Source organism: Thermobia domestica, chromosome 1 (genome assembly GCF_964235325.1).
Source record: "Thermobia domestica chromosome 1, izTheDome1.hap1.1, whole genome shotgun sequence".
Classification (NCBI taxonomy): Eukaryota; Metazoa; Arthropoda; class Insecta; order Zygentoma; family Lepismatidae; genus Thermobia; species Thermobia domestica.
In genome coordinates, this window is record NC_137454.1 from 64,031,008 (window position 1) to 64,048,724 (window position 17,717).

At 35.4% G+C, this 17,717-nt stretch overlaps 1 protein-coding gene across 2 annotated transcripts in view; it reads left to right on the top strand.

Annotated features, from left to right (window-relative positions):
- smog (G-protein coupled receptor 158 smog) overlaps nt 1–17,717 on the top strand; it is a 337,058-nt gene that overhangs the window by 210,112 nt on the left and 109,229 nt on the right. For both annotated transcript variants that reach the window (XM_081757949.1, XM_081757953.1), the window contains exon 3: nt 10,634–10,742. In XM_081757949.1, the coding sequence (XP_081614075.1) occupies nt 10,634–10,742 (109 nt within the window). The remainder of the gene's footprint in view (nt 1–10,633; nt 10,743–17,717) is intronic.

A 17,717-nucleotide genomic window follows, 5' to 3' on the forward strand; every position in this document is an offset into this window, starting at 1 on the left:
CAGTTTTGAAAACTAAGGTGCGAGCCCTCTACCCACTACCGTCGTTTCTACAACAATTTGCATCTACTTTGGCGGAAGAATGGTACAACATCCCTTTGACAACCATACGCGACCTGTATTTCTCCATTCCCCATCGACTGCAGGCCGTTCGTGCCAAAGGTGGTCCTACTCGCTATTAATAAAGCTAATGTGCAATTTTTCAGGTGTTTACATATTTTTGTCCATCCTCTGTAGATCAGAATTATATATGCGTTTGCTGTAGATCAGAACTTAAAGTATTGTTTCATAGGAAAGCTTTAATAAGGAGTAACAAGACAACTACTTTTAAATCATTGTTTGGAGTAAATCATAAGTGTATACACTGCTAAGAAAATTACTACAGTGCATTTACCGTATATCTTAGTTCTTCCTGAATACCAGACTAACACAAACACACAGGCAATCATAAAATTGAAACACATGTACGCAGTCTATAGAAACTGATACTATGACGCCCTGAATTAATCATATTGAACACAAAAAAGAGGAGAAAATATTAAATGAAATAACGTGTATACAATTTAAAGGATTTTTTTTAATATTTGTAAATGCTCCTTTCTATTGCAAAATAATCCCCTATTTTAACTTTTTTTTTATTACGTCCACTGTGCTTCGTAGCAAGTCAATTGTTACGTAATAATTTTATACATGATGGTTCATTTTATATCCTACATATATCTTTTATTCTTTTTGCTACATATACACTTTCCAATTTCAAGCTTAACTATCTGTTTTTAATGAGCTACAAGTTTTTACCCTGAAATAAAAGATGCTTTGACAAAATCTTAAGCGTGTCAATAACTCATAAGTTCATTTACCTGTTGGGAACTTATTGATAACCATCAGATATCACGGTTGAAATAGTTAGCTCTAACATTGAGAATTTTGCGAAATTACTAAAATTCTTCATTGAAGAAAGGTCTCGATATATCCATTAGCTTTCCCAAAACATACAGGGTAAGGATATACAAGTTCTACTTAAATTTCTATTCACCCTCTCGTTAATAGCGGTAATATTCTGCTCATTTAACAAACATGATAAATCGTGGGAATGCATGCTTCCGAATTTCCATTTTCATTTACCTCAGATATAGGAGATACAAAAGAAAAATGAAATATTTGAGTTTCACGTCTCATGTTTATGCCTGCTAGGCTAAAGGAGACGGTGATAATGAGAAATGAATGAAATAGTGGAATGAAGTGGGAGGAAACGGGAGAACCTCCGAGAAAACCCACGCACATGGTGTTTGTCTACCACAAAGTTCACTTGGCGCGAGCTGAGATTGAACCAGGGACCCCATGCACCAGAGGTGAACGATCTACCACTGAGCCACCGCGGCTCCCTGATATATGAAAGAGTTCAGAAAAATAACAATATAGTATTTTGAGTGACCAACATACACAGATAAATTTATCTTGAACAGCATATGACAAATGCTGCTTCAATACAACCAAGTTCCAATATAGACAGGTGACTAACTTACACAGTAATAATTAATGCATGTCGTATGAGAAAATACAGTTTCAAAGATAAACGTGACCTAGATAAGCAGGTATTCAATTTAGAGAAGTGGCCAAATTAACACACTGAGGAAAAAACTGTAGGTGGCGTACTTAAAAAGATAGGTTACATGAGTAATTCCTGTAGTTTTTGGACTTAACGTACAGCAGACGTATAACTGAAAACGCATGTTTTATAATACTTTCCGTATAAGTGTTCCATCTATACGTACTTTCCGTATGAAACAATATAGGAGGTCAGGATCTCACATACAAATGGACGTATATAACATATAGCTAACAAAGATAACGTAAGTATATGCATGTAATATACGGAAAACTGTTAGATGTCAGACATCCTGCAACGGCATGATGTAACATCTAAGGGCAGTGCTTATGTAGCATACGGATAACGTATGCTCCGTACTGATTTCTACAGTAAGCAAGAGAATGCCGTATATTTGTACAATATACCTCTGTCCGGAGAAAGGATTTTTCTCTGTGCAGATTTTACTGTATGTTACTATTGTCCTTAATATTGCAACTTTTGTAAGTGGAAATATTTGTTGAATGATCATAATACCGAAAATCAGTTTATTTAAAATATAACAAATCTACAGATTTCCCTATCTTTATTTCTGTATAACCTACCCACATCGTCATTGTCATTCTTAAAAGAGAAGTTCATCTAAGTTTTGTGGTGACAAGTGTGTCCTTAGTTATATTACTGGCTATTTAATTATTTAGTTACACGTCCCCAATTAAGAAGGTAGTATCTTTAAGTTCCTTAACCCTCGAACTTACGAAGTGATTAATATGGCAAATTATTGAATTTTAGTTAAAGAATTTTTTATTAGAGTTGACGAAATAAAATTTACGAAGACTTGATGAGCTTGGTAAACTACCTCGTATGGGGAAGCTAAAATAGAGAGACAAAGAGACTGTATCTGACGTATGTTGTATTACTTAGAGAAACCAGGATTCTAGTCCGAAATACTTTTACCTGCCAATAGCATTAGAGGGAAAGCATCAAAACTTACATAAGTAGGGAAAACCATACCGAAGATATTATAAGATATGTGCAGAGGTGGAATTTAAGTGGTTGATACTGACCATAGTTCTGTGAGAAGTGCTGAGCGTGTTTGCTTTGTACGAAAGTTTTCATTGGCCTGTCTTCACGAGAATACCAGTGTAACTAATGAAAGGTAAGTTATTGATTTCACTACACCATGAACAGTTTAAAGTTTGAAGAGTTGAAAGCTGTTTGGTGTTTACGCTAATTGCGATTCTACGGCGCGAAAACATGTTTGGAATCCAAGGTTAGGGTGTTTTGTAAACGCGTGTTTAGTCATCTGTAAATCTAAATGCTAGAATAGTTAAACTTAGCCATGATATATGCAATCGTAAGGTGCAAATGAAACGTCGGATGATATTTTCTGGCGACAAAATTCAATCTAGCAATACAAGTGGAACATCACGTAGTTACCTTAAGACCAAAGAAGAAATTATACTTTGAAAAAACAAGTCTAATCATCTAATAATAAGAGTTAAGTAACCAGTGCACCAAAGAGAATGAACGGTTCTATTTGGAAGACGACATCGGTGAGGAGAAGAATGTGAACACACCATTTGTGCTGGTGCGGAGAAAGACCTTTATACCTGTGATCATTGCTGGTAGATGATAGTCTAATGTAATCACATTGTTCAACTGCTCAACTTATTTCAGTTATTTCAATTCTTCCTACTTTCCAAGACATTTTTCCTGGAATACGAACGCAAAAATATTAAATACTGTAATAGAAACGTCGATTGTCAATTAATGATTCCTGAAATAGGAAAAGAATTACGATTAATTGAAGAAAATTCTGCATGCGATAGTGAGACTCCAGATTCCCGTTGCACAACTCAGAAGATAAGCTTATGATGGCGCTCGAAATATGAGTGGTGCAAATATTGGTGTACAATCTATCATATGTAAACAGCAACCTTTTGCCTTGTACGTACATTGTGGAGCTCACTGTGCTAATCTTATGATTAAGGATATCTGTAGTGCGTCAGAAACAGTGAGAAACCCTTTGCAGTGAGTGCATGAACTGTTTTCGCAGTCACTTTCAGTGAGGTCAAAATTTCTTCTCTGATCATGGTTAATGCTGGTGGTCCTGTCTCAAACATTGTAAACATTAAACCCTTGTGTCCCACTAGGTGGATTTGCAGACTCATTCAAATAACGGGAGTTGTTGAACATTATAAAGAAGTTCTCTCTACATTGGTAGAGATGAAGACTGAAGAAATTGTCAACATATCTTCAGGATCAGCAGTGTGCTTTTGTGGTTTTTGAAGAACGGCTACGTTTGATGGGATCATAACGGGTAGAGATATCATCAGCAGGTTGGAGCTTCTTAACAGCACTCTTCAAGGCCCATTTTTGGTGTCAAAATGGAAAACAATTCAACTCATAATTATGTTGCTCGATTCCAAAATATATCTTGATTGTTTTACAAAACTCTCTGGAAATCAGGTCTTTTTTGTTATTATCCTATATTCTACACATGAAAATAAGCAAAATAAGTTTTATAATGTGTAAAATAAATACCTGAACACATTAAATGGTATAAATCAGCTGAAATTAAATATTAACAAATAAAAACCATGAAAAAACACGTTTCAAAAAAGTGTACAAGAGATGTTTTGAAATTGGGCGGCTCAATTGAAGACATGAACTTGAATAATATGCTTCACTGGTCTTAAATTTATTGTACTGTCATGAAATGTACAAGTCAAATTATCGCCCTAGAAGCCCCATTCATATTAATAAATTTTGTCCTTTTTACCATAAATAGGATTTTTCGTGTCGCTGGAATAGAACGTGCTACCCACCATCGATAGGATTTATCCTAAATTGCAGCACTTTAATTCGTGTCATGTGACAATGAAAAATTGTGGAGGGGTGCAGTGCTATCAGCCTTTCTTTAAATTCGGCCCACTATATCGAGTGAAAGATACTGTCCCCCCCCCCTCAGAAAATTTTTGGTGGGCATGACTATGTATCTGGTTATTGTTCTCACATGGCTATCAAGAATTACGTAGACAAAATCATTAAAATTTCCATACTGGATTTAAAAATACCTTGAAATTAACCTCCAGATAAAGAATTCTTTTTTTTAAAAAAAAAATCTCAAAAATAAATATCTTGATTTATATGAAATATCTTATCGAAGCAGACCAATGCCATCTTCCGCTGCAAAAATGAAAAGTTATTGTGAATTGAGGTAGTGAATTGATAGAAACTTTTAGAACTTTTCAGGCACTGAACACGATAAAATGATAGAACATATTTGTGTATATTACACATACAACACAAATCATATCTCGTTATTATCTAATGAAACGCTGTTTCAAATGATATTGACTGTGTTTTTCGAATAAATGCTTGTCGGACTGGTCCTAGTGAAATCTGATTCATTACTGACTCAAACAGCTCAGATTCACTAGAAAATTAAACCCCACGCTCAAAACCCACAAATAAAAAGATTAGAATGTACCAAGTGTCTGTAAATAAAGAATAAATATACTGAGGGAAGTAAATAAGGGTCTTATAATTCAAGTCAACTCTGAACGCTATTGTGAAATATAAATAAGCACATAACATTACTGATTTACATGAGACCTTAATTAATTGTTTAAAATACAGGGGAACTTGGATAATCTGAGCGTCTATAATGAGAAATCGTGTTTAATTCAAAGTTATTGGTCTCTGAATTTTTTAAAATTAACTCAATTAAACAAATCGTGGTTAATTCGGAGTTAAATTTCCAAGTTTGAGCAAAAATATGACGCTAAAAAAAACGCGGGAATACCAAGCATTAAGGTATCGCTTACCTTTTCAATGTAACGATGTCGACTCTCCGGGATGGTCCCAAAGCCACAAATTTCACCATGTTTTGTAAAACTGTAATTTTTCACATGAACAAGTAGGCCTACATTTCATTATGACTTCGTATTACTTTCATTCAATGTCGCTAAGTGCTGTATTATTATGGATAATTAATTGTTCGGCCAGAGCGTTGACCCGCTGTACATTATAGGTTAATATCATGCTTAAGTAAAAGTTCAAGTTGCTTATATTTCAAAAAAATAATATTTATTATTTTGAATTTGAGTACCCCAAACATCATACCGTATTATACAATTATTCAAGGACGTCGTTATACAGGCAAGTGCCAGTACAAGTAGTGACATTTATTATTATTATTATTATTATTATTATTATTATTATTATTATTATTATTATTATTATTATTATAGAAGCAGTTTTCTAAAATTAATAAGAAAACAAAATTTATAACATACACCAATAAAATTTAATATACCTATTATGTCAGTAAATATGAAGTAAATGGTGTGGAAATAGGGACAGTTAGTTAAAGATTTCTTACCATATAATTTGTATTGTACAAAGTGTCAGAAGGATAATAGGTTTTATTTTTAAACAGTGGCCTGTATTTCAAAGAGATAAAGCATATGTATATTTATATAAATTACTTGTAAGACCAAAACTAGAATTTGGTTCGGTAATTTGGAACAACATTTCTAAAACTTTGACAAACAAGATAGAATCTGTGCAAAAATGTTTTATTTGACTGCTAAGTTTTAAGATTAAAATGAGCCACTATTCACATAGCTATGAATATGGGGATGATTATTGGGATTTAGAGAATGTCGTGAATAGAAGAAAAATTTCGACAGAGTATGCATGCAAAAAGTACTGGATAATGTTTATATCAGTGAATACTGTTTACGAAACATAGGTTTTAATGTACCGAGTCATAACATAAGAAATAACACAATTTTAGTCCCTCTGAATTAGAAATGTGAAATTTTAAAAAAGATTGACAGATTCTTTAATCACATTTTAGACTTAGTGTATTAAGCAAGTGAAAATTTTGAGATCTCATTGACAGTTTTTAAGCAATTACGTTTTGAAACATTAAGCTAAATTGTAACTTTTAAGACTGCTGTTCTTAGCTTTTCGTTGTTTTAGATAGATAGAAATCTTGATAATTTTTACAGCCTTGACAAGAAATTATTTCTTAAACACAAATTAAACACACTTTCTTACAGGGGCGGATCCAAGGGGGGAGCGATCGAGGCGATCGCCCCCCACCAGAAGAGGAAACTTTCTTATTTTATATATATAAATAAAACCCATCCCAAAGTTTGGAACCCTTAAAAGTAACAGTATGACAACTCACCGCCCCCCCCCAGAAGTCGGTCCTGGATCCGCCCCTGCTTTCTTACAAAGCTGTCTATAATCTTTATTATAAATTAACTAGAAATGTTACAGTTTCGGAAGTATATCACTCACTTCTTCAGACTACTACTCCTGGAGCCTTGTAAGAAAGTGTGTTTAGTTTGTGTTTAAGATGGACACAAGGCCTTTTTATCATAAAATTATATCTGCTTAACTTACTTTTATCTACATTATGTTTTATATTAATAGTCCTCTTTTCACAGTTTTCTTATTTATTATTTTACTATTATTCGACGCTATGTTCTATTATCTATGTTACTATTATTATTAGTACGTGTTATTGTTCCTTCGCAATGTAGTGCTCTGATACCACGTGCTGTATTTTTGCCAAAAAGCTGTTCGCGGCACTGAAATGAAGATTATTATTATTATTAGGATGACAGAGGCTTAAAAGTTTGCCTTTTACTACTAGGGTGTATTAAGTTTTTGTATGATCTGGCAACCCTTCCGTTGAGTAAGTCTCCCATTTCCCGCTGTTAAGAGACCAGACGGAATAAAATGAGAAAAGCACATAGGAAGAGGAGAATCTGTATCAACAACTGTCGAAGATTTTGAAGATTTCAAAGTCGATTGGAGCCTATTAATCAATTCTTTTGCCGCGGGACATTTATCTTCTGGCAGTTCTTTTTCTTTCTTTCTTTCTTCCTTCCTTCTATGGTTATCAATTCATGCGGTTGAAGAGATACCATATCCTTCCAAAGTTCGATTATTTCTTCTTCAAGTTGATTCAATTCTCTTTTTTTCAGTTTTTTCCTGGTTTCCACCATTTCGAAAACTCAGTCTCTTTTCTTTTTTGTTTGCCTCCATTAGATTCTTAATTTATTCAAAGACTTTTTTAAAAAAAAATAAAACGAAAACTTAAACTGCTCAACTAATATCAAAATACGACTACATACATTTATATACGCTCATGTCCAAAAATTTAGGAAATTTGTGGATAACAGTGACAATCATGAACAATTTGCACCAAAATGTTTCTACTGTGGACAAAACAAACGCTTGCAATGACACATAAACACTGAAAAATGTGACTGAATACACGAATGTCATATGTGTGGTCGTCACAAGTTCATGTTTTTCTTGATAAAAGTGTTCACGGAGTGTGGTTACCGCGAACAGCCATGCAGGCTGCTAAGGTGCATCCATGCTACTGATTACATCATCAAGCAAGCGGTTCTTGTAGAAAAGCACCGCGCTGCGCAGTTCAACAATTGACTGTTGAGAGCGTGTTATGGCTGCAATCCGTTCTCGCAGGCCATCAATGGGATTGATATGCAGTGGCCATGCTGGTCACCCAAAACAGGTGATGTCTTAATCCAGGTGTTGCAGGTAATTCTCCATCAACTTTGCTCTTTGCGGACGTGAATTATCATCCATAAAATGAAATTCAGGACTATATGCACCATGGAACGGTAAGACACACTGTTCAAAGATTACATTCCTTTGTATCTTAGATGGGGTTGTCCATTGTTGGAATTCATGATACCAAGGCCTTAATATCTGTCTCTTTCAACGTGTTTAGGTGCCCTCCAAACAAGACGGTGAGAATCATTCTCCAAATTGAACCATGACTTGTCACTGAAGAGTGCACTACTCCTCATTTTTGGGGTCACTCACTGTGAGCTATATACCATGGTAGGGATTCCTGGCGGTATTGTTGTGTAAGGAGAACACATGGTGTGTGGGGCCCCTAATTCAATCATAAGTCATGAGAGATCTTTAAAAAAAAATCCTTATCAATCATACGAATGACGGAATAATGAATTAATTGATGCATGCAGACTCTCTGCCCTATCTCACCTTCAAGTGTTTCGTGTCTGGAGAATGTAATATCTCAAGAGTAAATAACTAAAGCCATCGTCGTGTCAACACTTATCTTTGTTGAGATAAGTCTTCAAGACCTTAGGATGGTTAGAAAATGCAAGTTATAATGAACGAATATTTTGTCGTTTTTCTACCAATTGTTGAGTTTATAACTCGGACAAGGTGGAAGCGATCTGTGAAGAAGGAACCTTTGGACTTGTGAAGCTGCAAAACCACAGATTTTCAGTTTTTAAAAATTATGGACAAAAAACAAAATAGTGATAGTTCTTCACAGATTTTAGTGGTCCTACGCTAGGTGCAGTCTACTCCTAGTTTTCCGAACACTCTCCTCACGAATGTACGACATAAATAGATACACAGGGTGATAGGAACTGACTTTAGGTGTGCAGTACGTAATTTAGAACAAAGTAAATTTATGAAGGAGTAAGTTGTTATAATTGATAAAGTATCATATATGTATATACACTGGTGGGAACACTTACAACACGCTGGTAAGTATTCACGGATTTGATGAACAGTCACTGCACAATTAGACGACGATAGGTTATAATGGTTCCAACAATAAGAAAGACATAGAACAATCCAAACTTGTTATACAGAATGTTTAAAATGCATACAGTACTCATCTTAATAGCGCGTATATCATAGAGTGACCCTGTTCGGAATGGAAGCTAATAATACAAATATTGGGTGTTTATCTAGATAAATCCCAAGCTCCGGTAGATCTAAACGTAGCTGGGCTACTGTTGTTGCTTAAGCTTTGGTGGCGGTCAAGATATGTCCCACATGTGCTCTATTGGATTACGTTTCTGGTAAAGATGGATTGTCAAAGTGTCCAGATAAGGTCAGAGAACATGATTCAATGTCACAAGTATAAGACGCAGCAGTCATACATCGCTGAATACAGAACGGAAGATGAGTGGAATTTGTGGTTTATTTCTCTCTTACCAGAATGCCTGGTGTAGATACTGTACAGTGAGTGCAGACACACGTTATTTTTTTTCTGTGTTCATAACAGGCACGAGACTTATCGCTGAATATCACTTCCTTCTATTTGCCTTACCACTGCAGGCTCTCCCGACATCGCCGAAGACGTTCGGAGATGAGCAGGTATCAAGGATAATCGTGCGAGAGGAATGTGGGAGCATAAACTTGCCTCTAACAATCGATTTTTTAAAATTCGTTTGTTCATATGGGCAGCCACAATGGCTCTAGTTGCACTAGCGTCAACCTGACATTGCAAACACTGATTCTAATATACATGAACGGATTTGCATGAGCTACTTCACTTGTCGTCTTACATAATGACCTTCAAACTACTAGTAGAATATCCTCTCCAGACACCGATATGCTGGAACCTTCAAACTAAGATTAGTGTGTCCTCTGAAAAGAAACATTCAACTGTGTGAATTTCATTCAAATCGTGCAATTTTTGCGTGTCTTCTTAAATGTGTTTCTGCTATACACATTTATATGAAATATTACATGTGTGAAGCCAGCCTACAGGTGTAAGAGGGAAATTTTCCTCGTAGTTTGTACCAGTGTCTTGGTAATACTGGTTGAGGCAGCATATGATTATCTAATCTTTTAAAATTTGATTTGTTTTGTATTCTGAAGTAAATAGATGGCCCATTCATTGTAGATTCTGAGAAGCGAGTTGGTATCAGAGAACCATTGTCTTAGTTCGCGTATGAATTTTGACTTTTATACGTATTGAAATGGGAAATGTTCAAGGGAAAGTTCATGCATGATATCAATTTAACCTATCTATAACTAATGAATAACACTATATAAAATGGATTTTTTAATGGCTTTCTGTAATGAATTATAATTTCGTTTTTCAAATTTATCTTTTAACTATGTACCTGTATCTTTTAAACATGTTACTATGCTTTTACCGATATAAGCTGTTTTCTTCAATCTTTTAACAGTATATTTCTTTAATTTTTTATTTTGCAGAGGTGTAGTGGCTGTTTTCTTCCCCTTGGACTCCATAGATATCAATCAATGCAATGAATCCAATCCACTTTCTGGTGGAACTCATAAGTGTGACCTGCTCACAACTTTTGTAAGTATATCTAATTTCCTTTTCCACATAGTCTGCAAATTTGAAAGTTTAACATGTCTTAATCCAGTGATGGGAAACTGAACTAAAGAAACAAGTGGAAAAAAACTTAGGTGGGCCAGTATAATTTATTATAAAGAACAACGGTGCAGTTTACAAAGTTCTTGTAATACTAAGCGCTATTAATGATTGAAAGATTATGAAGGGAAGTGTAATGAATGAAATTGTGAACGCATTTCTAAATTTCTCACAATTTGATTCAAACTGGGGTGCACTAATTCTCGTAAGTGAAGTTTAATTCTTGAAATTATGTGTAGGAATCATGTCACGGGCCGGATAGAACTTTTCAGAGGACCGCACTCAGCCCGCATGCCGTAGTTTACCCATCACTATCTTAAACCTTGCTGTTTCTGAATGAACTGATTACAGCCTAAGAGGTTACTTGTGAATTTTCACAGGTGTAACGCGACTGTACTTCTCTTGCCTGATTTCAGCGAATGTCATCGTAAATATCTCATTTTTAGCAGTAGTACAATCTCAGAAGTTACAACGTCAAATTACAGCTAATACTATGGCTATGTAATTTATTGAGCTCCCCGTGAGTGTTCCCTGCCTTGCTCTTAATCCTACCTCCCTACATGATTTGAAAATGACTATTCTCTGCTTTTGGTATCTCATAATTATTTTTTTTTTAAATTTACAACTGTAATACTCACATATTTATGTGTGGCTTCGCATGCTTGTTTTCACAGTAACATTTCAGAGGTAGATCAATTTAAAATGTCGGTCAAGAACATTCATTTGTTTCTTAAATGAGTTTTGCAAAGTTACGTAAACATACACCAGGTGCAATTAAATCCCGAAATTGTAAGGTGTATTATTACAATATTTTAATTCTTCTTTCATAATGATATGTATAGGATAGGAACATCACAAAATATGCAATCTACTGTGGAGTCCCTCTCATCCTGGAAACAATGTGTGTCAGTTTTTTTTCTTCCCTTTTTTCTTGAAGTGGAAAGTCCCTTCCACTTTCATCGTGTGGATTGGGCGACAGCACACAGGTTAATGTTCCACCCTATTCATCAACCCGTCTGCTGGAAAGAGAAGTTTTCAGTCACGTTAAAAGTGTGATTACTTTGTACGTGAGGCGTTCGAAGGACTCTTCTGTGAGGTAGGCAAACGCAAGAAAGAGCCAAGCTAGAACACATGACAGAAGGTAACATCGAGCATTATAATTTATGCTACGTTGTTAAATCTCTCATGGGCAACAATCAGGGTTGCAAATACCATATTAAAATAACCCTCATTCGAACACAGAAATAAATGTTTCGATATATTTTTAAATATTTCTTTGTGTTAATTGGGAAGGTATGTAACTTCGCGACTACATTACCGAGCCGCTCCTGGATTAACTTGATCCTCTAGATCAGTCATTTCCAATTGGCCGACGTATGGCGTAGGATCAAGTGTTTACGATCGGAGAAAGGACACAAATAACAAGTGGAGTAAATTAGGGGAATGGAATAAAACCTAGCGTTAGCGGTACACAAGAAGTCCTGGAGGCACGAGCAATGCATTTTCCAAATCATCGATCACGCCTTCGATGTTGCCGTTTGTTTGTCACCACTGTCTCACCTATTTGCTCCTTAACCTTTCTATGTGCTTCGCTCAGAATGTAGTAGCAAATGGTGACGTCACAAAAAATTCAGCTAGAAATCAATGCTCTTGTTCTAGATAGTGATAAATCATTTTTACTCTTACAACGAGCTGGAAGCTGACGAAGGTTAAATAAAGCTTGTACTTTTAAAATTTAACAGCATTTCACTTTCTGTTGTGATTTTATTTCAATAATAGATACAAAAATATAGATTTTGCCTTCCAGGTTATTCAACATTAAGGAGAAGGAAAAAAACAGCCAAATGATATTTTTAAAAAAAATCAAACCACATTAGACATGAAGTGAGTGCTTAAACTTTCTTAAATGTTAAACTTCGTACTTTCAGCACCTATATTTCTCCACTTCCATAGTCTACATGTACCTACATCTTTTCCTATTCATTTGCCTACGTCTTTCTGATTCAAAGGGTCTCTGGTTCGATCCCAGGACATGTGAGTTTGTGGTAGACAGCATCGTGTGTTTGTATGTTTTCTCGAGATTTCTTCGTTTCTTCCTACATTCTCATATCACCAATTATTCTATAGTAATTATTTATCCGTCTCCTTTAGCCTAAACGGTATAATCATTTACGTTAAAGATTTGATTCGATTTTTTTTTCTTTCCATTGTGTACAGTGTCTCACAGTCTCCTGTTAAGGCAATGTAAACTAAATACGAAAATTTAAAACACAAAGTACTTAGAAACTTCTAACTGTTGGTTATTTCTTTCACATAATAAATTACGTCGGAAGAACAGAAAAAGTAAGTTGCTGTTGGAAGTACACGTCTCACTTGTAGGTATGTAAATTTCAGAAAACTTGAGAATTTGTTTTTAAAAAAATGTAATTTAAACACGTAAGTGCATCATTACTCTTGCCCACTGACTCAAAAACTTGTTCCAACTTTCGTAACTTTTTTTTTTTTAATGTTGGTCACTCGCAGGTTTCGCTAACAAATAACTTAGATCTCCAGTTCCTTCACCTTGAAAGTATCTGGAAAGTTTCTAGACAATTTTCCTTCGACTGTTTTTTTATATACTTTGGGGTCCATTAATTTGAATATATTTTTTGTGGTGCGAAAGAGGCATTCTGGCATGCCATATTTCTTTTCAAGAACAAATGCTATCTGCTTAAGTTTATAAGTTTTGATTGTGTGCACTAACTATTATCCTATTCGGATATATTACGTTAGTTCTAATATTGTTTTATGATACTTAAACATAGCCCAGGTTTATGATGATTATTTTATACTGAATTTCCTGAACGTTATTTAGTTCTGAACGTCTCTACCAGATACATGAGAGGTGTACTAACTTTTTTTTTTTTATATATATAATGAAATACACGTCTAGGAGTATGTTTTGCTTTAAATCACCATTTGATAGTGGTTTGAGAAGATTAGTGATGCAGCCAAGTTCTCTAATTTTATTTTCTACTAGCTCAAAATACCAGATCTCCGAGCGGAAGGAACAGATTTATGGAGAATGTTTCAAAGATATACTTGGACTCTCTCTTTCACAAATTAGAATGCATATTTGAATCAAACTGAAATGATGAAAACCCGGGTCATCTCAAATACTTAATATATTCTTTAAAAAAATAATTTCAAACAGTGCAGACCTTCTTCTTTGTGAAAAATTTAAATACCCTTTAAATAAATACCTTCTAACATGAAATAACAGCAAGAATAGGAATGGTGAATAAAGCCTTTCGGAGGAAGAAAATACCATTTTGTAGAACCTTGAATAAAGAGTTGAGAAAAATACTTACAAAATGCTTCGTGTGGAGTTTTGTACTGTATTGTATGGGGCAGAAACGTGGACATTACTCGAAAAAGATGGCAAACGATTGAAAGCTTTCGAAATATGGGTGTGGAGAAGGATGTAGAGAATTAGTTGGGTCGAGCGGAAAACGAATGATAAGAGTGATACAAATGATAAGGGAGAAAAGAACAATTTAAATATTCGTATTAAATAGAGGCAGAGAAACTGGTTGGGACATTGGCTAAAAACGAACTTATCATGGAGAATTTGCTAGAAGGTATGGTGGCAGGGAATAGAGGGAGGGGGTCAAAGGTGACTACATTTAATGGACGATATCAAAACAAAAATATCGTACTTGAAGAAGAAGAAGTTAGCGGAAGACCGTGGAGCATGGGTGCTTCTCAGCTGCTACAAGTGACCTGCCAATAATGGCAGAATACTGATGATAATAATGACGATGATGATGATTCCGCTCTTAGGAGACGCATTTCCACTAAAGTGTAGTGTTAAAATCCCTTTCCTACCCAAATCCTATTTTCGGAAACTGATTTTAAACAGTTCAACCATTTCATTATTTTTAACACTTTGTGAATATAAAATGAAAAATTAAAATCTTACAGAAACTTCTTCTTCCCCTTTTAGAAGTTAAATTTTCTATTTTTTTTTAAAAAAAAAAGCACTTTGAACACGAATCACTTATTTTTAATAAAGAGTTTATACACCATATTTCATCCCCTAACTTGAGAGGTTCATGAGATTCTCTATTTTTAACATGAAATTTAACCCCTCCCCCTCTTCCTTGGGAGACACATTTTAAAATATCTAAGTACTCTATGGCCTCTTTCTTTGCAATTACTTTAAAAGTATACGAAGCCAGTGATGCTGATTTGTATACCATACAAATATTCAGCTTTATACATGAAATATTGCTCTTACTGAATTCATTACGAGGAGATGCATATTTCGAAACATCCCAATCTCTTTTATAATACTTTAACATTACTTTAGTTTCGGATTATTATTATACCTTCTATGAAATTTCAAATTATATATTATCTTTATAAAATAAATGTAGACAAGTTGAAACAATTATTCTTGATTAAACTTGACAAAAATTACTGCACTATTATTAAACGAAACTTGACTTCTTATAGCTATCGTAATCCAAGTAATAAAAATCCTCCTAGGGTCTCATTCATGTTCGAAAATTATTTGCCATCGAGCTTTCGGTGATTGAGCCAATCTTCATTCTTAAGACTTCAGATCTTGGAAACGATAAGCTGAGGCAATCATCGAAAGGTAGCAAACAATTTTCAGATATACCGCAATTCCTGTGAATACTTGTTCTGATTTCAAATTCCTTCACTATAGGTAACAGAGAAGTTATCACTTGAGTTGCGAAATAAAATTATTTAAAATCGTATATTTTACAATGAATTCTAGTTTCCTAATACCATTTTGTTAATAAATAGGTTGAATTATTAACCTTAGCATACGAAATGTAGAGAATAAGAAATCAATTCGAACTTGAATTATTGAAAAATAGTTTTCCATATAATGTAAACAACAGTTCCTAACTGGAGGGGAGGTGAAACTACTTAAGGGAGGCGCATGCTACTAAAACGGAAATAAATTGTGAAATTATTAATGCCACAGTTTCCAATCTTTTTTGACTGACGACACAATTTTGCTGAATGCCTACAATATTTGAAACATGAAATCTGAGTGAGTGAGTGAGTGAGTGAGTGAGTGATCAATGCCCAGTGCAAACCGATGAAGCTAATAACTTCAAATTTAGGCAGCATATACAGAATTTGTAACGTAAGGTACTACTAAGAAAGAATTTGTGGAAATTTAAAAAGGAAATAGGAACATAGGGTGGCAATTATTAGCACTTTAGAATATGCTCTTTGCAGACGACATACAAGGCAGCACTGCAAAAGAAATTATATAACTGGAGAGGAGCATTGGAAAGCAAAGGGGGTTAGAATTAGTAAATCCAAGACAGAATATCTACACTATCCTTCAAGGAGAAATGTAATCGAGAATACAAGAATACTTCTGTAGGAAGAAGGAGTGATAATGACTAGGGATGGCCACAAAGTTTCGGTTCCAGCGGAACCGGTTCCGCAAGGAACCGGGTCTTGGATATCCGGTTTTCAGAACCGGTTCCGGAACCGGTTCTAGACCTGGATCCGAAGAAACATTTCAGACCTGGATCCGAAGAAACATTCCAAACCTGGATCCGAAGAACCGGTTCTAGACCTGGATCCGAAAAACCGGTTCCGGAACCGGATCTTCTAGAACCGGATCCGTTCAGACCCGAAAACCAGTTCCACCAGGAACCGGTTCTGGCCATCCTTAGTAATGACGAGGAAATTCAAATACCTGGTATCAATCTACAGGAAAAGTCAGGAATAGAAGAAGATGTAAACAGCAGACTTAGCAGTAGTTGAAGAAAATGGAGAGAAGCGGCTGGAGTAGAGTTACCGTAATTTACTAATACACATAAAGAAAACTTTTACAAAACAGTAGTGAGAGTTGTCATTTATGAAGAGGAATGTTGGTCGACGAAGAAGAGAGAGGAACAGAAGTTGTATGTTGCGGAAATGAAGATGCTACGGTGGATGTGTGAAGTGACCCGGAGGACAAAATTAAGAATAAAATGACACGAGCAACAAGTAAGGTGAGATCAGTAGTAGAAAAACTGCAAGAAAGTTGACTTATAGATGATTTGGACATGTAGAAAAACGACCTTGGGAATACATAGCAACTTACCTAGTGAATGTTGTAGAATCAGCGCCGTAACTTAGATTTTTTCTGAAGGTAGGGAAGCATTAATATTTGGGCCCCCTAGAAAAAGTTGTTTTGGGGCCTTCCGCAAAATTCGAAAATACGAGCCCCGTTTTTCCATCTTTCTCTTACTCTTTGTGGTCCGCCGGAACCTGTGGGCCCTCCCGAACGCTCCTAGGTCCGTTCCATACATGACACGTTAATTAAGAGGATAATATTAACCAATCTCAAAGCCATACGAACAAATATTATTTCTAGGGACCCTAATAGTAGTCATTTTTTACTCAAATGGGCCCACGACAATTTTTTATCTACCTTGTGTATGCTGTTTTGTTTATGTAATGTAGTGAACCTGTTTGATGCTTCATTTATAATTTCATGTTCGTATCGTACATGGAATAAAAACATTTTGCCTTAAAGTTGAGCCCCCTCGAATGGATGTTAGCTCCCCTGGGGGCAGTTGCTCCCTGCCCCCCACAAGTTACGGCTCTGTGTAGAACTGGACGGAAAACGAGCGCTAGACCGACAAGAGAAGAAGTTAAGAGATTGAGTGAAGAAATATATACAGTGCACTATCATAGTGGATATGATACAAGATAGAAACAGGTGGAGAACAGTGTGATCCGAAAAGCTGACTCCAGCTAACTGGGGAAAAATGTTTAGAAAAAGAAGAAGTCCATATCTCCGAATCTGTAAAGGGCGGAGACATAAAATTTGGTATATGGACTTCCCATTTAAAATGATTAGACACGCGTTTTACCGTT